Source organism: Pseudorasbora parva, chromosome 18, assembly GCF_024679245.1.
Source record: "Pseudorasbora parva isolate DD20220531a chromosome 18, ASM2467924v1, whole genome shotgun sequence".
In the NCBI taxonomy this organism is placed as follows: domain Eukaryota; kingdom Metazoa; phylum Chordata; class Actinopteri; order Cypriniformes; family Gobionidae; genus Pseudorasbora; species Pseudorasbora parva.
Window position 1 is genome coordinate 7,011,856 of NC_090189.1, and position 25,929 is coordinate 7,037,784.

At 39.7% G+C, this 25,929-nt stretch overlaps 2 protein-coding genes across 8 annotated transcripts in view; both read right to left on the reverse strand.

The window, feature by feature from the left end:
• Positions 1 to 25,929, reverse strand: part of cdk5rap2 (CDK5 regulatory subunit associated protein 2) — a 67,389-nt gene that overhangs the window by 36,507 nt on the left and 4,953 nt on the right. For 4 of the 7 annotated variants that reach the window (XM_067424122.1, XM_067424128.1, XM_067424124.1 and 1 more), the window contains exons 2-33: positions 18,801 to 18,859; positions 18,188 to 18,237; positions 16,653 to 16,763; positions 16,440 to 16,516; positions 15,770 to 15,887; positions 15,505 to 15,686; positions 15,271 to 15,412; positions 15,117 to 15,170; positions 11,988 to 12,122; positions 11,696 to 11,815; positions 11,407 to 11,499; positions 11,040 to 11,258; positions 10,746 to 10,916; positions 10,533 to 10,643; positions 10,175 to 10,312; positions 9,309 to 9,488; positions 9,013 to 9,207; positions 8,733 to 8,924; positions 8,376 to 8,508; positions 8,083 to 8,222; positions 7,879 to 7,995; positions 7,495 to 7,641; positions 7,294 to 7,406; positions 7,082 to 7,221; positions 4,432 to 4,563; positions 4,175 to 4,284; positions 3,957 to 4,088; positions 3,296 to 3,358; positions 3,026 to 3,207; positions 2,490 to 2,928; positions 487 to 2,080; positions 60 to 164 (exon numbers count right to left, since the gene is read on the reverse strand). In XM_067424122.1, coding sequence (XP_067280223.1) covers positions 60 to 164; positions 487 to 2,080; positions 2,490 to 2,928; positions 3,026 to 3,207; positions 3,296 to 3,358; positions 3,957 to 4,088; positions 4,175 to 4,284; positions 4,432 to 4,563; positions 7,082 to 7,221; positions 7,294 to 7,406; positions 7,495 to 7,641; positions 7,879 to 7,995; positions 8,083 to 8,222; positions 8,376 to 8,508; positions 8,733 to 8,924; positions 9,013 to 9,207; positions 9,309 to 9,488; positions 10,175 to 10,312; positions 10,533 to 10,643; positions 10,746 to 10,916; positions 11,040 to 11,258; positions 11,407 to 11,499; positions 11,696 to 11,815; positions 11,988 to 12,122; positions 15,117 to 15,170; positions 15,271 to 15,412; positions 15,505 to 15,686; positions 15,770 to 15,887; positions 16,440 to 16,516; positions 16,653 to 16,763; positions 18,188 to 18,237; positions 18,801 to 18,859 — 5,894 coding nt within the window. The remainder of the gene's footprint in view (positions 1 to 59; positions 165 to 486; positions 2,081 to 2,489; positions 2,929 to 3,025; positions 3,208 to 3,295; positions 3,359 to 3,956; positions 4,089 to 4,174; positions 4,285 to 4,431; positions 4,564 to 7,081; positions 7,222 to 7,293; positions 7,407 to 7,494; positions 7,642 to 7,878; positions 7,996 to 8,082; positions 8,223 to 8,375; positions 8,509 to 8,732; positions 8,925 to 9,012; positions 9,208 to 9,308; positions 9,489 to 10,174; positions 10,313 to 10,532; positions 10,644 to 10,745; positions 10,917 to 11,039; positions 11,259 to 11,406; positions 11,500 to 11,695; positions 11,816 to 11,987; positions 12,123 to 15,116; positions 15,171 to 15,270; positions 15,413 to 15,504; positions 15,687 to 15,769; positions 15,888 to 16,439; positions 16,517 to 16,652; positions 16,764 to 18,187; positions 18,238 to 18,800; positions 18,860 to 25,929) is intronic. The other 3 variants (XM_067424127.1, XM_067424129.1, XM_067424125.1) reach the window with 2 other exon arrangements.
• On the reverse strand, positions 12,258 to 13,522 carry LOC137047007 (uncharacterized). The gene has a single exon (XM_067424537.1). The coding sequence runs from the start codon at positions 13,332 to 13,334 to the stop codon at positions 12,258 to 12,260; it is 1,077 nt and encodes a 358-aa protein (XP_067280638.1). The 5' UTR covers positions 13,335 to 13,522.

Consider the following 25,929-nt stretch of genomic DNA (forward strand, 5'->3'; position numbering starts at 1 on the left):
TTCCATGCAGGAACCCTGACATGCAGTCTTATTAAAACAAAGTGTTCCCCCCTGTCTACCTGTGCTACTGCCCTCCACCTCCGTCTCACTCCTTCCACTTGTTTCGTACCCGAGGTCCTGCGCCTCCACCTGCACCCCTTTATCATCCTGTTCACCAGGGGGCGCTAGAGCACACAGGCAGGGTTGAGAACAGCAGCCCCCGGATAGACAAATAAGCAACATGTTGTTGCAGTACCACAATAAACCCTGAAGTGCACTAAATGCAGTTTCGGTATGTAAACTGAGCAACTTTTTTTAACTGATGAGCCATTTTTCTGTAACATGCATTAACCATGTAATGCCTGGGGTATCATATTTAGTATGCTAATATCTAAGGCTTCAGCATTATCCAAAAATGAGCTCCATATTCTTAATATATTTTATATCTACGCGATAAAAAAGCACATATGAAAATCTTTTACGTGCAACTGACTGTGTTCTTCTCACCTTTGCACTGATCAGACTGGTTGTCCTTGTTTGAGCTTTGCAAAGCGATGATAGACTGAGCAATCGACAGTTTCTCCTCTAATTTCCGACATGCCCTCTGCCTCTCCTTTAGGGCTTTCTGCAAACTTTCAACATGGCCATTCCTCTCCAGACTTTCATTTCCTGGTGCATCTCCAGCTCCTACATTTTTGCCAAACCCACTAAGCTCTTTCTGAAGTTTGGTCATTTTCTGAGCATGCTCAGTATGAATCTGAAGAAGCATCAAGAGGTTCTTGTGAAGATTCGGGTGTGAAGAGACAGATTCCAGAACATTCTGTTGCTGTAATGATTTGGGACTCTCCAGGTTCTGAATGGGCGTGCTCGTCTTTTGTTGGTGTTTCCCAGTGCATGCTGGGTCATCCAGAGACTCTCTCTCCAGCAGAGCACGCTGTAGCCTCTCCAGCCATTGCTGCAACTCTGAACTGGACAAGTTCTCCACATTAGACTGGTTCAGTTTCGAGCAAACGTCTGCAAGAGACTGAACCGCGCCTTCAGCAGCTATAATGCACTCGCATAGACAGTCGGTCAACTGTTGCTGTTTCCATGTGGGAACCTTTCCTTCCTGCGGTCCGGGAGTGCAATTCCCTTCCAGACCTGCAGGTGTGCTGTTGTGCTTGGCGCCAATAGTTGCCTTCAACTTTTTAACAGCTGCTTCTGAAGTCCAGAGCTTCTCTTGCAGCTCTGCATTCAACTTGCACTGCTGCAACAGTGACTCCTGCATTGTGTCCACTTGTCGCCGTAGCTCAGAATCAGGTCCGGGTGTTGGACCAACCTCTGGGATTTGAGGGGCTCTTGACCTGTCTTCATTGTGCTGAGAATTTATGACCTGTCGTATCAAGTCCTCCAGCCTCTCACAAAGAATCGTTGGGTCTGCTTGCCCAGGGATTTGGTCCATTTGGCTGCTTGCGGTGTCTACATTTCGGAGTGATGCAATGGCAGACTCTGCTGTGTTCAGGCAGTCCAAGAGCTGAGCATTGATTCTGTCTTTCTCCTCAACAGCCTTCTGAAGTTCTGCACACTGACGCTGCAACGATAAATCTCCTGTTTGACCAATTCCACACTCAGAGTCCAGACTGCATGCAGTGAGGTACGCAATAGTGGACTCCGCTGCTTGCAGGGCTTCCAGGTAATCTCGGTTGATCTTGTCCTTCTCCTGTAGCTCCGTCTGTAGCTCGTCCCATTCCTGGACTTGTTTCCTCAGGCTGGAGATTAGCTCCTCCTTCTCCTGGCATTCTTGATTCAGCAACTCTAACTGCGCCATGAGCCCGGTTTCCAGATTCTGGTCTACGTCCTGTATGGTGTTAGTGTTCCGTTTCGTTTCAGTGGTTGGACTCTGGAGCCTAGCATCGTCAATATGGTCTAAATTGAGGTGTCCGTGCTGAGCTGAGTTTGAAGACGTCTTGCTGTCAGTACTGTAATCAGACTCCTCCGACCCAGTCAGGTCTTTGCTCCTGGGGCGAATGTGATCTGAAATCACCTCACTCAGATCCTCAGAACTCTGCCCAGAACTCTTACTGGGCCTCACAGGTACCGGTAGCCGAGATTTTACATTCGCCTAAAACAAAAAACATTATCTTACTGATAAGATACTTTGGAAAAGACAAAAAAGCAGTGAAAACAGGTTTGGATGCATGTCTGCACTAGAAAAAATAAGAAATAGGAAGAAGTGTGGCGTACTAGTTAAAGCTTAGGGCTGGTAATCGGAAGGTTGCTTGTTATGTTCCTGCAAGCAATGAGCCATCACTATTGTGTCCTTAACTCCAAGTTGCTGCAGTGGGCTTGTCCATTTTCTGAGCACTTTTAGTATTGATTCGAAGCATTATCAAGAGATTCTTATGAAGATTCAGGCAGAGTTGCTTTTTGCCGGATTTGAACCTACAACCTTCTCGGGTTACCAACCATAACGCCAGACACCTCCCCTTTATTCCAATAGTATAAGTGTATGTTCTTTGATTAATACTCACTGCATGTCTAGTCACGTGCTGCTTTTGACTCTTGCTGGGATTGGTGCTTTGGCCCTGCCTTCTTTTCAAATCTTTCTCCTCCATTTCTTTCCTTTCTCTTTGTTTGTTCTCTTTCTCTAGTGTGTTGGCATGTCTCTGAGAATCTTTACTGTCTGTTTGCTTTCTTTCCATGTTGCTGGCCAAGTTGGCCATCATCGTAGGGTCGAATTGACTCCCAGCATCAGAGGCCAAGTTGCGCTGCAGCTGCTCTTTTAGCATTCGAATTATCTTCCGGTGACCTCTGGCTTCTGAGCGAAGCACTTTCACGGTTTGGTGCAAGTCTCCATGACTATCGCTTTCTCCAGAACTTTCTGCGCTTTCTTTGGACTCAGTGGCGTTTTCCTCCTTCAAAAGTCCACGGAGTTCAGATGCTTCTGAGCGGAGTTTGGCCACTTGCTCCCTACAGATTTCAGCAGTTAAGAGTTTGATGGGTTTTTAAATTTTTGATTTGGTATAAGCAAATATACTGTGTGAATACCTAGTTAACCTGAACATACCGGAGTTGAGCGACTGACTCCGCCTCACAGTCTGTGAGAAGCGTTTGGAGTTCTGCTTTTTCAGAATCGTCCCTAAGGAATCTGGACATGGGTGGTACTGCACCTTGCTCTCTGCGAGTCTGTGATGGTTGATTAACTTCACTGGAATCTTCTGGAGAACGATCTCCCTCTTCCCATCTCTCCTTAGAGAACAACACATGGGACACCATTAAATACAAAAACGACAACTGTGAGGTTTTTCAGATTAATACAAATCTGACTGATTCTTACCTTTGTGTTTGGAGGAATTAGTGTTGCGTCATCAGCGGTGAGTGGCTGCTCTCTGTGTCGTTGCTACAGTAATGGGATGTTTGGTGACACATGACTTAACAACACAAAATGCCATAATGGAACAGAATATAAAGAAATCACACAGTAACGGTAGGATGGGTGGCTGCAGGTGACCATGGGTAAGAAAATAAGCCAGAAAGACAGAGAGAGGAGATAACAGGGGTTAGCGGGGATGGAAGAGGGAGACGAGAGAGAGAGAGAAACGAGAGAGAGAGAGAGAGAGAGAGAGAGAGAGAGAGAGAGAGAGAGAGAGAGAGAGAGAGAGAGAGAGAAGAAATAGAGAACTAGAGGGAGAAAAAGCTACCGCAGACACATGCACAAACACTCATTCAGCAAACAAACACATTACAGAGACAAACTTCTATAGAAGGACTAACCTACTGCTAACTAATGTTAGTAAACTAGAAACTCATCTACAGACATGAGGTCAATCATAAACGGAACATGGAAGCACAAAATCCAAAGGTCTGTGGTTAAAGGTCAATGATCAAGAAGTTAAAAGCAGGTAAGAAATTGGGCCCCCTTTTAAAATGGCATCAAAACAAATGCCCGCTTTGCACAAACATTTTCCAAATTCTACATATTCTAAGACTTTGAATACCTTGGTAGGTTTGGTAAGGTTGATAAGGTCTGGATCTTTCTGAGAATCTCTTGGATCGTTACCCATAATGTCATTCTCCATCAGTACCAGCCTCTTCTGGAGTTCAGCGTTTACTGCCTGGAGCTCTAAGACCTGAAAGTGAGAGTAAAAATTAAAAATGTAATAATCTTCAAACTTTTTTTTTTGACAAAAATAGTACTTTGTGGTTAGGCACGCACCTTTATTCTGAGTTGCTCTACAGTCAAGTGGTGGAGCTCATCCTCTGGCCCCTCCCCCACACATATACTCATATAGGACGTCTGCTCACCAATCAAACTCAGCGTGTCCACTAAAATCATCAGATCAATTAGCTTAAAGTCAAATAATTATGAGTTGTAAGACCTAATTAAATGTTCTTATCAGCCATAAACTTACATGACTGATGTAATTAACTAATGGGCAAATTATATATATTTGGGCTTGCAAATATATGTACCAGAATCGTTGGCCTGTCCAACCCCTCCTCCTCGGTTCTGGATCTGCCCCAGTCGGGCTTGCAGAGAGGCGTTCCAGCGCTGAGCTTCCTCCAGTGCATCACGCATGCTCTCTAACTCTGAAGGGTTTGAACCTGCACACACGTATATACACACATGTAGTTAGTGGCATTGCAAACACTATATATTTCATTAACCTTTGTACATCACTCTAATATTTACAATATCAAAAAACAACGAATTAGATTTTGTTTTATCTATAAGAATGCTGAAAAAACAAAATCAGAACTTATTGGAAGAGGGTGTGCAAAATCAGGATATGGCAAACTGATTTTCTGACATAGGATAGTTTATTTTATGCAGCTATTTACTGTAAATTTAAATTAAGACTTTAAAGTAGGGATGCATCAATATATATATATATATATATTTTTTTTTTTTGGCTGATATCGATTTTAACAAAACTATTGGCTGATTTTGATACCTCCATATTTTTCATTAAAATAGATTAGTGTTTGGAGAATAATAATAATAATTCAATACATTTATATAGCGCTTTTCTAGGCACTTAAAGCACTTTACATAGAAGGGAGAATCTCCTCAACCACCACCAGTTAAAATAATACATTTTAAATTATCACAATTCAAAACCACATGCATTAAGGTATACTAATTAGATTATTGATGCATCAAATAATTTATATCGGACATGAGTTTGCTCCATTCAACAGGCCAACATAAAACTAAATACAACAGAACAAAAACGCACATTAACAAAATCAGTGCTTTTTTTAGGTACAGAAATAAAGAAATCAAATGTATTATCATCAAATATATTCTTCATTGTATAATTGAAATATACATTAATCTTTACTAAAATTAGAAAAGTTATAGTCAAGAGTAATGAGCGACTTTGTCTTCTGTTTTTTGATTAACATTAAAACTGACAGCAGCGTAGCAGGAATATTAGGCTGCTGTCACTTTAAGAGCTGCATGGATTCAATATACTGTTATATAAACATTTTATTGTTTACGTTCATTGAAGACATAACCAACTGTTTACAGGGATACTCGCCAAGACAGGCATTTTGACAATTTTCTAAATTTTGACAAGTTCTCTAAAACAGATTTCCTGATGAGAACTTTAGACACAAAACTCACACAGTAAGTAGAATAGTTATCTTTTCCGTCTTCTTGTGCTTAAATATTTAAATTCGCAAGGCTTAAAAACATGCAATGGACAAACTTCCATGAAGATGCAGCAATGGCCTGCTCAGGAAAATTACATTCCCGTCAATTGTCCGGAGCGTCGGTAATAACACTGGGAATTCCTTATTGTTAATCCAGCTGCATTTTGTACAGATTTCGTTTTGTTTAAGTAATTAATTACTTTACCCAGAGTAAAATGTCGGATTGTGCAACAGACATAATACAAATCAGTGCCTTCACCCAATTAATTAATAAACCACTGGTTTGTTATATTGACCTTTTTCATGCTATAGCCAGAAAAAAAACAAGTTTTAAATAGATTAAAAAAAGGACGATAAATATTGGCAGCCAATACGTCGCTGCATCTCTCCTTCAAAGCATACAAACTACTCTGTGAGTAGTGAACCCCAGTGAGACATAGGTAGGAAGGAAATTAATCAGGTGCATTTGTTTCAGTTTTTTGAGTGTGTGCAGACTGGCAAATAGAATAACACACATTCAATTTGGATTGTGCAAAATTATGCAGTTAGAATGACATTTTTCCTGATAAACTCGCATACAAAATCTAATACTCTAGGTGTATATTTTTTTAAAGCCTCTGATGGTTGTAGAGGGCATTGCCATGGCAACAATCCAACAAGGCAGATGGACACAAGAGGATTATGGGTAAACAGAAGAGAAACAGATAGAATGTATTTTCAGTATTCTGTGTCAGTGAACACAGTCTGATCCGTTTCTCTTATGGATTCCAAGCAAAAGTATGAACTTACAAGAATACAGTAATTAGATGATGTTGTGACAGTTTTGAAGATTAATAGATAGGAAATATTCTCATTAGAATTTGTATATATCTTGTATATATGTTTTTACAGATATATAAAGTATGTAGATAAAGAAATAAACAGGCTGAGTAAGTGAATGGATATATGTGTGCAGAGGCAGGGTGGAGTGAATTTAGTAGTGTTTAAGTGTTGATGAGTAACACAGACAGTTAAAACACTTTTATTAGAAATATTTTTTTACTATAAATAAATAACATCACAGATGAATGAATGAACAGGGCAGCAAACAGAGAAAAAAACAAGAAAACAGATGAACTGATGAAAAGAAGCATGAATGATAGCAGGGAAAAAACATCCAAACACGACAAAGAAAGTTGACAAACAGAATAAACATACATGCAAATCAGAAGAAAGAGAAGGTTTCATATGACTAAAAAAGGACAGTTATGTGGAGATGGATGTGCTGTTGTGTGTACTGCTTTACATCAGAGACAGGGCTGATATATAAAAGCCTGAATAATAAAATGAATGGCCTTTGGCTTTAGCCTTGCATCATTGCTCCCTGGACAAACTAAAAGGTTCTGACTCTTTGGTATGTTGGGTGAGTATATTCAAAGCATGATATCTGATTGGTTGTCAGCACTCTCTGGCTGTACTGCACCTTCTCTTTGTTTGGCTCTCTGGATCTCTCTCTGTAGCTGATCTCTCAGCTCCGTGTTCATCTGGACGCCACTTTCTAGCTGCTGTCTGAGGAGTGAAACAGCGGTCAGCTCCAACTGCAGTTCCTGTAACCTCTCAACACTAAAAAAAAAGACAACATAATTAAAATGCAGGTTTCAGCGTCACATTACAACAGATACGACCTTTACACACCTGTCATGCTCTTTGACAGCTCTGATGAGGTCGGAGTAGAGATGTTGCTCAGCTCTCAGAGACTGATTTAACTTCACCTGCTCAGTCAGCAAATCAGATAGAGATGCAACATCCTACAAAATCAGAAGAAAATGAAAATTAGAGAGCTTTAAGGAGTTGTATACCTGTTCATTCATTAAAGGTGTTTGTGAACATTTATACCTGTTGTTGGCGATCTCCTCCAATGATGGTTCTTTCTCTCTGAGGGAGGGAGGAGATGCTGCATTCACTCTCACCCAATTGGGAGGCTTGATCCCGGGTCAGAGGAAGTCGGCTGTCCCCTCTTTGAGACAAACGCTGGTGAAGCTCCTGCAGAAAACCACTCCACAAAATTAGTTGGAAAAATGTACTGTAACAACCTCATAGCTCATGGTAGGTGTGTCTTGAAACAATATCTCTATGGAAAATATGGATAATGAGAATTTGAGTAATAAATGATGAGTTTTTTGGCTTCAGGAAACCTATTGCATTCTAGGATATTCAATAGTACAGATATTTAATGCAGGGAGTGTGTTCTGTGTATATGTATGAGTGAATTACACTTACAGTAATGATTTCTCCTTTGGTTTGGAGCGTCGATGTAAGGGACTCGATATTTGCTTTCTGTCCCTCTAATCGTGCCTCCAGTTCTGAGACCATGGACTGAAGCTCTGCTAGAGAAATCTGTCACAAACACACACAGTTACTCTAAAAAGCTTCACAATGTTGAAATGCACAAATTCACACATTTATAAAACACAAATAAAAGACCTTGAGTTGGTTCTCTCTCTTCAATGCTGCGTTAAGAGCTTCTGTTTTCTGTGTGAGCTCTTTCTTTAAAACTACCACCGATTTCTTACTGACTGTAGTTATGTCCAGCATTTCCTCACTGTTACGCCTGCTCAGCTCGGCTATAAACACACAAAAAATAGCTCTAGATATAATTTAAGTTAGGGATGAATTATATATTGCTGACAGTACAGGTGTTTTTAAAGAAATATCATAGGTTATCTGCCAAATCTTAATCTAAAACTGTTGTATCCTTGCATGACAAACACTCTTACCTTCTCTCTCCACAAGTTTCTCTTGTAACACCTCAATGGTCTGTCTGAGCTCCAGCACCTGAGGGGGTGGAGCTTCACCAGTCCTCATTTCTAACAGAATACGATCTTTCTCCTGTCCACGTTCTAGCAACTTCTATAAAACCAACAGAACAACATCACCTGCCATTTTACATACATTTACTGTCACAACTATCTTATGAAAGTGTTTGCACACTACAGCTTTTGGTGCAATTCCTGTTCAGTCTGAAGTCAGAAAAGAGACTTGGGGTAGGGGATGGAATCAGACTTGCATTCAGACTAAGCAATCGATCTTAGTAAGCAGTCTTGCAATCAAAAGATTACAGGTCAAAGTCTTACATTGATGAGGGAGTCCTTCTCCGACAACATTGTACGCAGGTCAGCGGTCTCTAGGTGACCCTCCTGTGTCGCTGTGGCATTCAGTCTCTGTGCATTTCTGAGCTGTTGCTGCGTGTCTACCAACTGCTTGCGCAGATCCTGCAATTCAGCTGCACTATCATTCAGAGCCTGTATGTGACGCTCCACACTCTCCTACAAAGACAAAACAGACAGCTCAAGACATTTATACCTGCCTACATGTAGAGTGACAGGAAATTGTGTTCATAAGTGTGTGCAGTACCCTCAGAAGCTGGTCTTTGCTGCTGATGGTGGTCAGCAGGTTTTCCACAGCAGTCTGGTTCTCGGTCACTAGTCTTTCTCTGTCCTTCACCGCCTCTGTCAGCATTGCCTCTGTAAGCTTTAACCTGTGACTCATCTGCTCTGCAAGGTCACGACCCTGAGACTCCGACTGGTTAAGAATTCTATTGGCCATGTCCTGCAAAACAAGTTTGGAAAACACTCTCACACCAACCAAACTAATCAAAAACTCCATCATCAAAAACGCTAGTGTGAAAGCCAAAGAGTGAAAGAGTATACCTCCATGTCTCTTGTTTTGTTGTCCAATGCTTGTTTTAAGTGTTGTATAATGGCATCTTTTTCTCTCAGAGCTCTCTGAAGATTTTCTTCAGCCTCATCTTTACACCTCTGAAGATTCTTCAGTGAGTTCAACAGCTGCTGCAGCTCGAGATCTCTCTCCTTTATGAGAGCATCGAAACTCTACACACACAAAGAAAGAATTACCATCTGATTTGACATTAGCCCAACACCCTATCAGATCTTAAGGAAAACCTATCATGTGACAAAATACAACATTTACCAATGTATATTATCCCTTAAGCCGGGTGCACACTGTGCGATTTTGGCCACGATTTGGCCGTCTGGGACAAATTTAGCAAATCCTAAAAGATTCCTCAGATCCTAGGCTAAAATCTGACGTCTTTGGTCGTTAGTTTGACATGTTCACCAGCAGCCGATTAATGAGCGCTGCGATCAAATTTTACCTCAGACGAAATTCTGGCAGTGTCAGAAGATTTGGCACACAATCCTGCAGTGTGACTTCTCCTACGACGACAGTCAAATATCTCCGTTTTTCAAGACAAACTATGACCAAAACTAGTACTAGAGATTTCTTTGTAGCCAGCATTTCAGTCCCGCGTGTAATTCAGCTCACTGTCACTGAACGCGTCATTCATTGATGATATAAAACTCAGGGTGAGTTTTCTTGCGCGCGTCCGTTTTTAGCGCGCCTTAACTATCGTGCAGTCTGACATTAATGTCAACTGAGATCTTACAGTGTGACATGGCGATCATGTTCATACAGTCTGACAAGGGACATTTGCAAAGGATTTTGAAAAATCGCACAGTGTGCAGGACCCATTAATCACACACTCACACACACTTACGTTAATGGTCTCCTCGTTGTGTGAGAGCAGGTTGTTGAGACGTTCTACGTCTCTCTCTTTCTCTCTCAAACTCAGATGCAGCAAATGGATCTCATTTTCCTTCTCCTCCATGGCTGCAAACTTATCATCCAAAGCTTTCTGCACAAAAAAAAGAAAAAAAGATCTCCCATTGAGTCTTGTGATCAATTTTTATGATATATGGACTGACACTGGCAGAGAAACATTTCTGACATTAGAAACTCAAATCATTAACATATGACACCCATCTGCAACTAATACCTGAAATAAAGAGACCGTATCTCGTACTGTACTTTTAAGACTTCTATAATACAGAAACAATCATTAAAGAGACACAAACCTCAAGTGCTTTCTCTTTCTCCTTTAGTCGTGCTCTCAGTTTAGCCACCATGGGATCACCTTCCTCCTGGGTTTTGTTCTTTTCCAAATCTCTAACCATGTTCATATAGTCCTGTGAATACAGTCTGAAGTGAGTGCGGGCAAATAGGTGTTGTGTGCAAGCTGTGTGTGTGTGTGTGTGTGTGTGTGTGTGTGTGTGTGTGTGTGTGTGTACCTGCAGCTGCTGGTCTTTATGATTCAGGCTGGCTGTGAGTCGTTCTATAGCATTCTGTAGTTTTTGTTCAGAAGCACGGTTCTGTTCTTGCTGTTCTAGACGCTGCTGTTCTAAAGCGTTCTCTCTGTCAGCCAGAGTGCTGTTTAGCTTCTTCAACTGGTTCTGAAGATCCTACAGTTAACAATTAACAAAAATGAGTTTTTCCCCCATGCAATTCTTCTTTGTATTGTAAGAATTCTAAAGTGAAAAATTTCTCTTTATTGCAATGTTTCTGGATGCGTCCATGTTTCTCACGTTAATAGTCTTGTCTCCTTTCTTCTTCTGTTGCTGTAGTTGCTCCAGCTCTTGCTCCAGCTGCAGTCTGGCCTGCTGAAGTAGGGAGAGTTCTGAATCTCTGCTGCCGAGCACACGCTGCAGCCTCTGGGCTTCCAGCAGCGAGGAGTGAGCCTCCGCCTGGAGCCGTGACAATTCAGCCTGCTGCTCCAGGAGAAGAGACTGCTGGTCTTCAGCCCCCTGGAACACACACACAACAATGTAACACACACACTTTACACAAACCCTTCACCCACTCCTATACAAGGGATGAGGAGTCACTAAGTAGCATGACAGTAGCTCCAGCTGTCATTGCTCAAAAGTGCACAATAACACATGAGCTACATACCTGATATTTTTGTAATTTGGCTTTATGAAGAGCCTCTCGAGCCTTAGCCAGAGCCTGATCCTTCTCCTCAAGATCACCAGATAAATCCTCAATCTAAAAGAGAAACAGAAAAGAAGATAAATAAATATACTGTAGGCATTTTGTTTTGTTTTTTCTGTTGCCAAAGGCATCAAAAAAACATTATACTAATTCTCTGCTCTGAATGAAACATTTTACACGCGAAGATCATAATTTGAGATTGTTTTCAAATACACTTTGAAATCAGGGTCAATGTTTGAGTGGGTCATACCTCTTTTTCCTTCTCTTTGAGAACTAGACTAAGGCCCTGGATGGTTTTGTCTCGTTTTAAAGAGTTCTTCTTCTCTGCAGCCAGCTCGATCTCTCTCTCCTGAAGCTCATCAGAAATAGCCTGAAACACAGAACAGAACCCAATCAGACTAACACATATCCTTTACTGCTTAAATGACAAGTTTAGAGGTCATGCATTTATAGAACCCATTTCTGAAATGCAAGAAAATCATACCTTTTAAGTGACTAATGTCAATTTTTGACATCTGTATGCAGAGAGGATTTGTTCTTACCTTCTTTTCTCTCTCTGTTTCGTCTAGCGTTTGTTTGAGTGTCTGGCTGCTGCTCTTGGCCTTGTTCAGGTCTTCAATCAGCTGTCTGGTCTTCTGCTCCAATCTGCTCAGCTCATTCTGCCTTTCAACTAACACCTGTAACACATAAAAACACATATTTAATTTGACACAAATAAAAACGAGGCAGTTAAGCATATCAATAGAATTAATTGCCCTTAACGTTCTAGGCATAATTTGCCATACTCTACTGTTTGAGGTAGAAGAGGGTCATCAAAATCTCACAGCCAGTGAGTGGTGTACCTCCTGTTTAAGAGGTGTGTAATCATCATTAAATTCCTCCTCCATCTCTCTCAGACTTCTCTCGACCCTCGATTTCCAAGACACATTCCTGTGGGCATTTCCACGCGTGTACTGTGGATGTTTCTGTACTGGAATCTTGCTGCCATGGCAGTGCGGGACGGGCCGCGCTCCTTGCACGATCTTCAAGAGCTGAAGTATATCAAACACCACCGAGGTTGTTTCTACGGTTGCCGGGGTTGAGCTTTTCAGTGGCCGTGTCTGTCTGTAGGACGATGCATGGTCATGCTGCTCCAGGGCCACTGATTGGAGGGAAGTTGACCGTGATATCAGAGAGCTCTTCTTATGCACGACGTCCAGGTAGTCTCGACTAAGAGAACGAGGTCGGCTTACCGGCACACCAATTGTTCTAGAACGTGTGTCGCTGCTCTGACATGAACATAAATTTAATTTTGAGCGGTGCGAGCGATCTGTTCCTATTTTACTAAGAGGCTCAAGGCTCACAGACCTCCTCAATTGACCTTTGAACTTCTCCTGTCGGCCATCACCAACCGTACTCACAGCAACAAGCCCATGACTTCTTCCAGGATTATCCTGTACGTTGTCAGTCCATGCTTGCCGCTGCTTTGGTTGAATTGGTTGAGGTCGCTGGATGCGTTGCAGCTGTTTTGAACTATGTAAATTTGCTCCAGAGTGAACTTCCTGTTTGAGAGGTTTTTGCGATGCGCTTCCACCTAGTTTTGATGGGTTATGCTGTCTGTATTTGTTAGTGATTTGCGTTTTCAGTCCATCTCTCTCCTTCTGCAGGCGCTGCAGCTGAGCAGCGTGTGTTTCCTGCAGCTGTTCAATGGCGACATCACTTTGCACGACACGCTCGAGCAAGAACACGCATTTCCCACAGAGAAACTCACTGCGACCGTCCCGTTGCAAATCCACACCCAACACATGAGAGAGGACCACCACAAGCTTCAGACGGCCAGATACACTGAACAACCAACGACATTGACCGCCCTGCACGCATACGCCGCATATACGACATGGGTCACGCATGTTCACCCGACGAACACTAAAACACTGATACCACTGACAAATTAACACACTTCAAAAACATGGCACTGCAAAGCTCTCTGATCTCTACATATGATATCGTTGCCTCCACCTGCCTCGGAGTCTTTCTTTCCATCTTGCTCCGCACTGAACTAACTGTGCTCTGCCTACACACAGATTTAAACCCTCTAATCCACAAACACACACAGGAAATCCTTTGGGTGATGTGCACAATGTCTGCTAACACACACACACATACACACACCCACACAGAATAATCCACTCAGCTCAGCGGGCGTCTAATGAGAAAAGTTGTATTTGGGCCACTGATGCTCATGCCGTGCCTTGAGGATGCTACAGGACAGGTCACGCTGGAACACGTTAGGAGGGGTGATTTTGCCCACCAATATTTCAGTGTGTTCCCCTCCAAATACTTAACAAAGGCATTATCTATGAATCTTGTGACTCCAGCTGTGCACAACTATGTGAAATGCAATTGCATCTCGAAATGCTTTTATTTATGCAAAAATAATCAAAACCCAGTTATTAAATTAAGGGATTATTAAGAAAATAGATCTGAACATTTAGAGTAAATGCAGCATATTAGACCTGCAGCTGTCTATTATGTCATCTAAAATAGTAATCAAATCAGCAATAATGCTGAGAAAGAGAGAAAAATCCCTCAATGCTCTTGTCTGTAAACTTTCGGACAGCCTATGTAAAGTCCTCTTAGATACTGAAAGCACTCTTTGTTTATTGCCTGTAATGTGTTTCTTTGTCCTCTTTAATACGGACTATTATCTTTTATCTTTTGAAGCTATATATAGTTAAATTCTTAACATAGAATTGTTTTAATTTTAGTACTTCTAATTACATAATAAAAATAAAATAAAAATACAAACAAACAAGTGTCAAAATCGGTAAACTAATTAATAAGGGCGAATTTTTTTTAGATCACGGATCATGAGTTTCCTAGAGATTCCCACCCCTTAAATGTTAACACGAAATGCAAGCATGAAACAGTATATTAGAATTTTGATGATCTGAACAACAAACCATAAGAATTCAACTTTGGTGCATTATTTGTGCGGTTTAAGGAGAGGTTATTACTTTTATCCGACTTACAATGTTTACCTGGCAGACAATAAAGATTAAAAAAATTAGAGACCATATCTAAAAAACCAGAAGATCACAAGGGATTGAGGGTTGAGTCTTCAGACTCAAGAACACAGGCCAGAACACCAAACAACCACCTAGCAATGATTAAAGAAGCTAAAAATCACTCCCTAACAACCCCCTAGCATTTGAACTCTTTTTAAAAATGTGTTTTAATGTTTGGTTTCCATTTGCAACAGACACACTGCTGCCAACCTGCTAATCCATCTTAACACAGTGCCCTTCTACAGGGCTCCCACACTCTTTGACCTTTCCAGTCATTTTTAATTAAAAGATCGGATTTCTAATAATAATTTTATAGAGATTTCTCAGGGTGGATCAGGGACAACGCCTTTAAAGAGATAGATTTAAAATATTATGCTTTTGAGTGCACAAATGTCTATAATAATTCCTAAAATATGAATGCTACTCAAAAGGATGAATCAGCTTTCAACGGTTACATTGTCTCTTTCTCCCTTTACGACAACTTTGTCTCATCTAAGACACAGCTAGTAACATGCCGCCCAATAAGTCACATAGGCCAATGTCATCATGCTGGCTTGCTTACTAGCAAGTTTTACTCTATACAAGCTCTTACGAAGAGGAACATTCTGGTAGTTGTCTGCTTACCTGTTTGTCTCTTTCTGCATTTTCTCTCCCATGGTCTAGTTCTTCCCTAAGAGCCTGTAAAAACAAAAATAAACAAAACATCATCACTCTGTGTTTGTGAATGCGCCTTTGAGATAACATTACATTGATTTAAGAAAGGTTTAAAAAGACTAACCTGTAGCTGACTGTCTTTTTGGCCAATCAGGGAGTTCAGCTGTGTCATCTGCTCTACTATTGGCTGGTCCGGGTGATTCCTCCGAAGCTCTCCAATTGTGCCATTTTGATCTTTAAGTGTCGCCTGCAGTTGCTCAATAACACTGTGGAAAACATACCAGGGATTTTCAGAATTAAGTTAAACTTTGTTAATAAATAATTGATCTTTTAGAACTTTAATTTCTTTCTTAGTCACCTCTCTTTCTCCTTAAGGGCTTGCTGGAGCTCTCTGACCCGTTCAGGGATGGAGCCTGAATCAGCTGAGGGCCCTAATTGGTTGGCCGCTTGTTGCTTTTTCTCCAATTCAATATTTTTTAGCTTCTCATGTTCAGCAATGGTGGCCATGCTTTCCAATTCCTCTTGGGCAGCTTGCAGAGCCTGAAGACAAAGAGAAAGCCAGGGCAATGACTAAAGTACACATTCTCAACCATCTGCTACAAACATTGTGCGGTTTGTTTTACCTCCTCCAGCTCTTGAATCCGAATGTTGAAAGCTTCTCTGAGCTTGTCCATTTCTCTGTGCATCTTCTCTCTGCCATCATCAACAGCTCCTCGACTGGCTAAACTTTCTAGTGCTTTCCTACACACAAAAACACCATTTAGATCTGTGCCTTACATTCAATGCCTTCTACATGTTTTCAATTGCAAATATTTGACTTGAAAGCCATTTAGTCATAACCAAGTGTTTCCAGTGCACTGTTAATGTCATCACTGACAAAAAATATTTGCCATTTGCATTAAAAAAAGTTTGTGTCCGTTTAAAGTCTGACATATATTTCAAGCTAATTATTATTTTTTTAAAAAGTATATTAAATGCCATATTTTCTGTCCCACATAAAGCAAACTATTGCCACTTGGTAATAAAACTACAGCCAATCAGAACAATTTCATATTTAGTGGCTATGTGGAATAAGATTTTAGACTGATTTGAATATGGACGGAGCTACAATTCACAATCCGTCAAAAACTGAAACCAACAGACTAACTGTCTTATCACGTCATGATTGGTTAGGACAAACAAGCAACAAGAAGAACAAATAATTTTTTTATTGCTTGACGCTGTATTTGCGTTGCACCAAATTAGGATGGATAATTAGTAAAAATAGGAAACATACATGTAAACAGGACTTACGATGCAGACACAAGCAGTTCCTGTTTCTCAGCCAGATCTCGTTTCATTGACTCCACCTCCACTTTCAGCTCAATGTTCTACACACACAGATGCAAAAACTACTTACAAACAACAAAATGAGATCACTAAGCATATAACTACTACTTGCTTCAATTTCTACTGATGAACAGTGTCATTTTTGTGCACATGTGTTTGTGACAGTGTGTGTCTAACCGTTTTGTAAATGTCCTCTGTGGAGTCGTCACATTTCTGCTGCACACGTTCCTCCAGAAAATAGATCCTGAGCTTCAGGTTAAAGTTTTCCTTCTTCAGAGCTGTGATTTGCTGCAAGGGACACAGAAACTGCTCTCAAAATATTCCTTATACACAAAAGACAGACAATACAAACATGGACTGGTGAATCTTTTATTTAACCATTCATTTCAAGGAACAGACAGGAAATTGCACCAAAAAAATGACATAAACCATAGCTCTCCTGGAATATTCATTCGAATTCATTGTAGTGATGCTAAATTCATGAACAAATGTGTCAGATCTTATTCAGTTCACAAAACCAGACTAAACAACAATGAAAATCTCCATCACAGGTTTTATTCTGCCTGAACTACCCCCTCAAACTAAATCTTTCTGAATATTCAGTTGTTCCTCATAACAATACTCAGGCTCAATCATGAATAAAAATGAGCAGAGCTGTTCTTCAAATAACTGAGTTGCAGAAAAAGGATGAGAGAGGGGAATGGGGAGGGAGGGATCGAGAACTAAAAGAGAAACAGAGCGACTATAACAGGCTGTGTGTGGGGGTCAGTAATGAGGGTTGGCATGAGTGTGTGTGTAAGAGAGAGGCTGGCGGGGCAGTGAACTGTGCGTCATTGTACCCTGAGCGTTTTTCACTTCAACATCTGGGGCAGAAATAGGGGGAAGGGAAAGAAAGAAAGAAATCCAAGTGGAGTCTGGAATAACCACAAACACCACAGTGATGGGCAGTTGTACCTTCCTCTGAAAGGTCTCTGTGTTTCTACAGCACACAAACATACTCTTTCAGACACACACACACACACACACACACACACACACACACACACACACACACACACAACCACAGGAATGCACACAGATCTTATCTCAGTACAAAGAAATAAACCCCTTTCCTTAAATGGACAGGCAGATATTCTATACCAGAATCTCAGGATTGCCACAAAAACCAAAATAGATGCATGAGGTCCCTTTAAAATTTAGCTCAAAATCATCAATAAGTAAGACAGGCACTTAAACTGATAACAATGAGAATGTTTACACAAAATTATTTCTCATTTAAACTAATTTTAATGGTTTAGATCCAAATCAATACACAAAACAAATGCATGAGTCCTGTTCAAATATGATTTATACATTTTCCGATTTTAATACTTCCAGTTGAGACGTCAAACAAACAGGTGTGCACTGAGCGAGCTGAAAGAACTATACACATTAACAGATCAGGAATATACACACATTTTTCAAATGTGTAATTTCTATGTGTACAAAATATACAGTCCCAGATAAAATGAAAAACTGCTGTTTATTAAAAACAATGTAAGAATAAACACACTCAACATATATATTTAAAACCTAATGAGGTGCCTATCAATACATAATTTTTGGCATCATAGGCACAGTTTCCTAAAAATTATCTTTATAATAAGAAAACAAACATTCTAATTCAAGAGATTCAAGATGGAAGAACTTTTCAGATTTGTTTTTGTACTTACGTTCTCGTAATCCTTCATGGTCAGAGCTTTGGCTGGAGACATTCTCTGTCCTGGAAACCGAGGCGTTGCAGATGACAAGACAACAGACAGATGAATGAACAAACACACTTCTGTTCGCTCCAGAAATTATCATTGTGTCACTTATTTTGAGGGTATTTCAACGTTTGAGAGGCTTTTGATGTAAATCTGATAACGACCATGTGGTTCGGTAAGCAAGACAGACTTCAGAGAGAAATATAACAAGCGTGTGAGACCATGTGTGTGTCTTCATAACAGATTTAAAGGTAAAAGGCTGGAGGCAGGAAGAAAATATCAGCAGTTTTTCATCTCGTTATTTTCACAATAACAAGTCTATAGTCCTAAATGTGCTAAAGCACACATATCTAAGTGCTTAAAATAATCTGCAAAATAGTTAAAGTACTGCTGTTTCCTGTAAACGCATATTTCTGTGAATGTGTATTGTAATAAAAAGTATTAGTTTATGACAGAATCTGATGTTTTGAACTGTGGCATGTATCGATATCAATAGTGAGGTAGTTGGAAAATGGCAGTACCCAGCCCTAGTCATGTGGTGCTCAATAGATTATATTAAAAGATATGAAGGAATGTGTACCTGTTATGTTGTCCATGCTGAAGTCGCTGCTACTCAGAGACTCTGGCAGTCTGGAAATACTGCAACACACACACACAACACAAAGCGATAAACATAAGTTACACATGTACACAGAGAGACTTCAATAATAAAATACACTAGAACCACAACAAATCCCAAACCTGTCAGCATTCATCTCTCAAACTGGTGCAAATATCCAGCGGTTACACTGAATACTATAGCATCTATTCTATTTCACTATCCAGCTCATAGAAGCTCTGTGAATGCTATTCATAATCCAACCTCAAGGCTGGGAACAGGAGCAGAAATAATGTTTGTGTGCCATCATAACTTTAAAGTGCAGCGCTGGCTACAAGCAAGAGCATGATGTAAGCAGGCAGTCAGAAACTAATGCGAATGTACAGATCACAGCATGTTTTATGTTATGTATGTGTGTGTATTTGCTGTGGCTCTTGGCTTCTTAACAAGTACAATCCCCTTTGCTCCTCAGACAGTCATCCAGACCTATGGCAAGCCCATTAGGACACTCTGCACAGTGAACTTACATAAGACTGAGCAGCTGTCAAACAGAAGAGCCGAGCAAGTCAAAGCATCTGATGCACTCTTGACTTTCTTATGAAACATCCAATATCTCGACCAGACCAATTCACAGGCCTTTATTTGGGATTACTGAGATTTTTGGCATTTATTGATTAACTCATGTACTAATGTCAGTATCAAAATGTTATCAACAGTCTTCTTAATTGATGGTGCAATTTAGTGAATTTTGTTTAAAATAATTAGGGATGGGCAACAGTGGTCGAGTACTCGATTACTCGAACGTGACAGCGACAATCGATCATGAAAACGATATCGCCCTGACTTTAAAAAATATATTTGTATATTTCTCGGATTGGTTATTACGGCATTTTGGACAGTAACTGAGGTCTGATTGGTTAGCATTAGACAGCACGCCTTCCAGACCGCCAAATAAAGTGAAACTAAAGCCCGCAGTGATGCCTGAAGCACTGTGAATGATCATGAAATACAGGGCAATATGTGCGACGCCAATGTGTCACATACAAAGCATTATAATGAGAACATGATTGTCATATAATGTTGTATTCTCCGTGCTTTAGTTCCCAGCTCTGCTCATGATTGTCATATAATGTTGTTTGGATCAGCGCGCGCTGTTAATAAAGGAAGTCCCCAAGCAAAGCGCGGTCAAGTTCATCTGCGTATCCGCGTCCATTTCCACAGATGCAAGTTGTAAGATTACTTGTTTTATACTTGATTATATGTTGTCTTTATCTGATTAATCTCCTATAGGACGGCGTTTGGTTGAGTTTAATAACCAGCAAGCAAAGCGCTGCCGTTATTTCGGCTGGTGTTCATTTTCTTCAGCTTCATCTCAAATACGAACAGCCCGACATTATCGACTCTGGGTTATTTGAGACGGTCATATTATTTTTAGATAGGCTATTTCTTTTTCAAAATCATTGATGATATTAATAATGCAGCAGTGTTACTCATTTTTTTAACAGTCGATCGGTTTTAATGTTTCTCATGGATTCAAAAACGCAGTGATGCTGTTCTCACTTTGATCATGAAAAATAAAATTATGTGCAGCGCTAATCATGTAGGCTACATAGAATTATAATAAGAACACGATTAAAGCGTTGTAAATTATCTGTGGTTTCGTTGCCCGTGTTTTAGCATTGAAGAGCGCATTCAAAATGAGTTTCATTTTCAAGCCTGTTGGCCAAGTTCACGTGCGCATTTGCGTCCTTTTGGGCAGATGTAAATTGTAATAGGCATATATCTGATTATTCTCATATAGGATGCGTTTGACTGAGTTTATTAATTCTCTAGCAAAGCTCTGCAGGGGTGGTGTATTCACAGTTGCAGCTCAAATACAATGCCCAATATCATTGACTGGGTTATTTGAGACAGTTATTTAGTTTCTTTTTCTTTAAGACATTTATGCATCATAAGCTAATAGTTATTTTTTATAGTCATATGTTCATATTTGCATAGACATCTCATGTTTTTGTCGCATAAATTTTCGTAACAGTCTTAAAATAGTTTCATATCTCCATAACGGAGACGCCCCGCCCCCCGCACAAGCCCCCCGCCCACGGTTAATCGATTACTCGTTTTTGAGATCTATCGATGATTGAAATGAAAAATTGACAAAAATGCCCATCCCTAAAAATAATATTCCGAAAAAATTTGAGATGCACCGATCAACTGGCCAGGGATTGGAATCAGTCTCTCGTCTTATCGATTGCGAATCGTTTTTTGTTGCCAGAGACACATTTAGCTGCAAAGTGACACAAAAACACACCTTTCACTCATTTGCGCCGAATAACAAACACACACACACACACACACACACACACACACACACACACACACACACACACACACACACACACACAGCAAACAAAAAATTCATAGGGCCCTATTATTGTAAACAAATGAATAACTTGTTTTTATTTCATATCTTTTTTTATTCTATTGCATTTATTTTTGTTTGTATGTGCTGTCAATTATAGTTCTTTGACAAAAACATGTATCGGCAGGTAACACTTAAAAAAAAAAATCGGAAATGGGAATCGGCCAAGAAAATCTCTGGAAAGAAAATTAATGTAGATGTCTCATTTGCTATTATTAAATCGGATTATATAAATAAGTATATTATATAAATATATGGCCCATCTTCAGCCGGGCACCTGGTATGCATGTTGATCTCATAATCATTGAGCAGAACACAAAACCCAGGACTGTTCTCACCCAGGAAACTGTGACTGAAGTCTGTTCACAGACACTGCTGCCTTCTGGGAAGTGTAGAGGTTCATTCGGGCCCACACCTCAAGAATTATGAACTGTTTTAATCCCTAAAATCATAATTACTTTATGTAATGAACCACATACATTAGACTGTGCAATGTATATTGCTTATGGGACTGTTAATACACATTAGATTGTGCATTATACTTTACTGCTTATTTATATTTCTTGCCGCCATCTCGATTTTTATTTGTTGTGTGTGTTACCTTAACTCACGTGTTTTGTATTGTGCTTGACTTGTTGTGTCATTGTGTGTTATATAGGGTATATGCAGGAATCCTGAAGTTCATTTCTATACCTTTTTAAGACTTTTTAAAGACCTTCTCAAAATATTTTAAGACCTCATCGCACTTCAAGTTCTAATCGGCAACAAACCTTTAATAAACAGTTGTAGTCGAATGTAGACTTAAAATCTCTATCGTAGGCCAATTTTGTATCGTTTATATTGCATAACTGTTTTGCAACGTATGGAGGGCGACACATCACCTAACTGCGCATTTCGCTCGCCAGGGATGGAAATTAACTTTTTTCAAAGTCTACCACTCAATGTTTTTACCAGCCACTTTTTTGTTTTTAACTGACAACGTGTAACTGCACGTGAAAATTAATACTACAAGCTCTACAGTACTTAAGCAGTTTATTTAATCTCAAGTCTCAATGAAATACTGACATTTTCACGATGATTCGTGGTCTTTTATGCAGGGTTCTTGCAGGTTTCAGTAAGTTAAATTTAAGACCTTTTTAAGACCTTTTAAGACCATTATGAGTGAAATTTAAGACCAACACGACGCATTACTAAAAGCATTATAAATGATCTCAGAAACTCTCAAACATTCTATTTTTATTGATTCAGTTATAGAAACATTAAATAAACTCAGAAACTGATATCAAAATACTAAGTCCGATATTTTCGCATGCGGTTTTTCGTATTCCGAAAAATTCGTTACGCACAGAGATCTTGCACACTGAGTCCGATGCGTATTAATGAATGCGTTACGGGGATAAAAACACAAAACAATACAAAGTGACGTCTAGTGAGGATAATTTGTTTGTCCTGAGGAGATGTGGAGAGACTCCTGTGATCGCGTAGAGTTTCCCCCCCTTATCAAGCGAGATCAAGACCGACCGATTAAAAGTGTCAGTTTGATGCTTTGCTAGCGATACTGGAGACACATATTTAAAAGAAGACCACTAATTTCCGTGAATCAATTGATCCCGAACACCTGGCAGTATGTCTATGGATCCGATCACACACACACACACACACACACACACACACACACACACACACACACACACACACACACACACACACACACACACACACACACACACACACACACACACACACACACACACACACACACACACACACACACACACACACACACACACACACACACACACACAGAGCTTTACAGAGACTTGATGTGCTATAATTATAGCTGTGATATAATAATATTATTTGTGGCATTTTTGCTAGAATAATAATTTACGCACTTCCAAAAATAAATTCGACCTCACGTTATGTCAATCACGCTTGCACACTGCCTCCGAAACTTTCATCCGTCAAAAAAGATTTTGGAACAGGTTCGATTTTCTGCGTTTTCGCATCCGTAAAAACGCATTTTGAGACGTTTTGACAACTCAGAGCCACCATACATATTATTCTAGCAAAAATGCTACAAATATTATTATATCACAGCTATAATTATAGCACATCAAGTCTCCCCTTACGAAAGGAAATTTACCAATATATTTTCTTGAAATATATTTTAATATATGGAATAATATATTGATGGCATTATAAAATATATTATATATTCATGCAATATATTGGAAAATATACAAATGATGGCCGTTTTCAATATATTGCAAAATATAAATATTAAATCCCATAACGTTATATGTGAATATATTGCATGATATTTTCAAATATATTGCAATATATTTTTGATTCGTAAGGGTCTGTAAAGCTCTGTCTGTCTGTCTGTGTGTGTGTGTGTGTGAGATCGGATCCATAGACATACTGCCAGGTGTTCGGGATCAATTGATTCACAGAAATTAGTGGTCTTCTTTTATATATGTCTCCAGTATCGCTAGCAAAGCATCAAACTGAGCCACTGAAACTCAGGGTTCTTGCAGGTTTCAGTAAGTTAAATTTAAGACCTTTTTAAGACCTTTTAAGACCATTATAAGTGAAATTTAAGACCAACACGACGCATTACTAAAAGCATTATAAATGATCTCAGAAACTCTCAAACATTCTATTTTTATTGATTCAGTTATAGAAACATTAAATAAACTCAGAAACTGATACTGAGTAACAAAATACTGAGTCCGATATTTTCGCATGCGATTTTTCGTATTCCGAAAAATTCGTTACGCACAGAGATCACTGAGTCCGATGCGTATTAATGAATGCGTTACGGGGATAAAAATGCAAAACAAGACAAAGTGACGTCTAGTGAGGATAATTTGTTTGTCCTGAGGAGATGTGGAGAGACTCCTGTGATCGCGTAGAGTTTCCCCTCCTTATCAAGCGGGATCAAGACCGACCGATTAAAAGTGTCAGTTTGATGCTTTGCTAGCGATACTGGAGACACATATTTAAAAGAAGACCACTAATTTCCGTGAATCAATTGATCCCGAACACCTGGCAGTATGTCTATGGATCCGATCACACACACACACACACACACACACACACACACACACACACACACACACACACACACACACACACAGCTTTACAGAGACTTGATGTGCTATAATTATAGCTGTGATATAATAATATTATTTGTGGTATTTTTGCTAGATTAATAATTTACGCACTTCCAAAAATAAATTCGACCTCACGTTATGTCAATCACGCTTGCACACTGCCTCCGAAACTTTCGTCCGTCAAAAAAGATTTTGGAACAGGTTCGATTTTCTGCGTTTTCGCATCCGTAAAAACGCATTTTGAGACGTTTTGACAACTCAGAGCCACTATACATATTATTCTAGCAAAAATGCTACAAATATTATTATATCACAGCTATAGTTATAGCACATCAAGTCTCCCCTTACGAAAGGAAAATATATTTACCAATATATTTTCTTGAAATATATTTTAATATATGGAATAATATATTGATGGCATTATAAAATATATTATATATTCATGCAATATATTGGAAAATATACAAATGATTGCCGCTTTCAATATATTGCAATATATTGGAAAATATAAATATTAAATCCCATAACGTTATATGTGAATATATTGCATGATATTTTCAAATATATTGCAATATATTTTTGTTTCGTAAGGGTCTGTAAAGCTCTGTCTGTCTGTCTGTGTGTGTGTGTGTGATCGGATCCATAGACATACTGCCAGGTGTTCGGGATCAATTGATTCACAGAAATTAGTGGTCTTCTTTTATATATGTCTCCAGTATCGCTAGCAAAGCATCAAACTGAGCCACTGAAACTGCAACTTTGAATCGGTCGATCTGGATAATCCCGCTTGATAGGGAAACTCTCCTCTCTACGCGATCACAGGAGTAACGTTAGATGAACCCAATATCTCCTCAGGACAAACAAATCATCCTCACTAGACGTCACTTTGTCTTCTTTTGCGTTTTTTTCCGTAACACATTCATTAATAAGCATCGTGTGCAAGGTCTCTGTGCGTGACAGGTTTTTCGGATCACGAATATGAAAAAACGCATGCGAAAATATCGGACTAAGTGTGCAAAGACCCATGTTCTTTGAAAACGCGCGTAGCCACCCTAGCCACAAGTGCAGACCAGACAAAACAACCAACCTATGATAGGGGCGGATCTACGGTTGGGCCTGAGATTGACAGATCAGTCAGATCAAATACATCAGAATACATTACGCTTAACCCTATTAGAATGCGAGTGTTGGCGCCAGCATATTAAAGCGCTATTTGACCGTAAATCCTCAACATTTGGCGCGCTTAAAAAAATCATTAAAGACAAATAGCGCTTTTTGCCAAAATATGGTTTATTACGGTAATTTCTTGCTTTCCGTTTGCCAATCGCAGCTTTCTGAAAAGCTGAAGGAAAAGTGTAAGGAGTAAAAATGCATGAAGCAGTCGGGTAAAGAAAACTAAAAGGTTTTGTTTCTGAACGGAAGTAAAAGTTTTAAGACTTTGGTAAATTAAAATTTAAGACCTAGGATGAAAATCTGGGCGTTTTTAAGACTTTTTAAGGCCTTAAATGTAACTTTCTGAATTTAAGACTTTTTAAGACCCCGCGGGAACCCTGTTTATGGCTTCCAGTTTTAT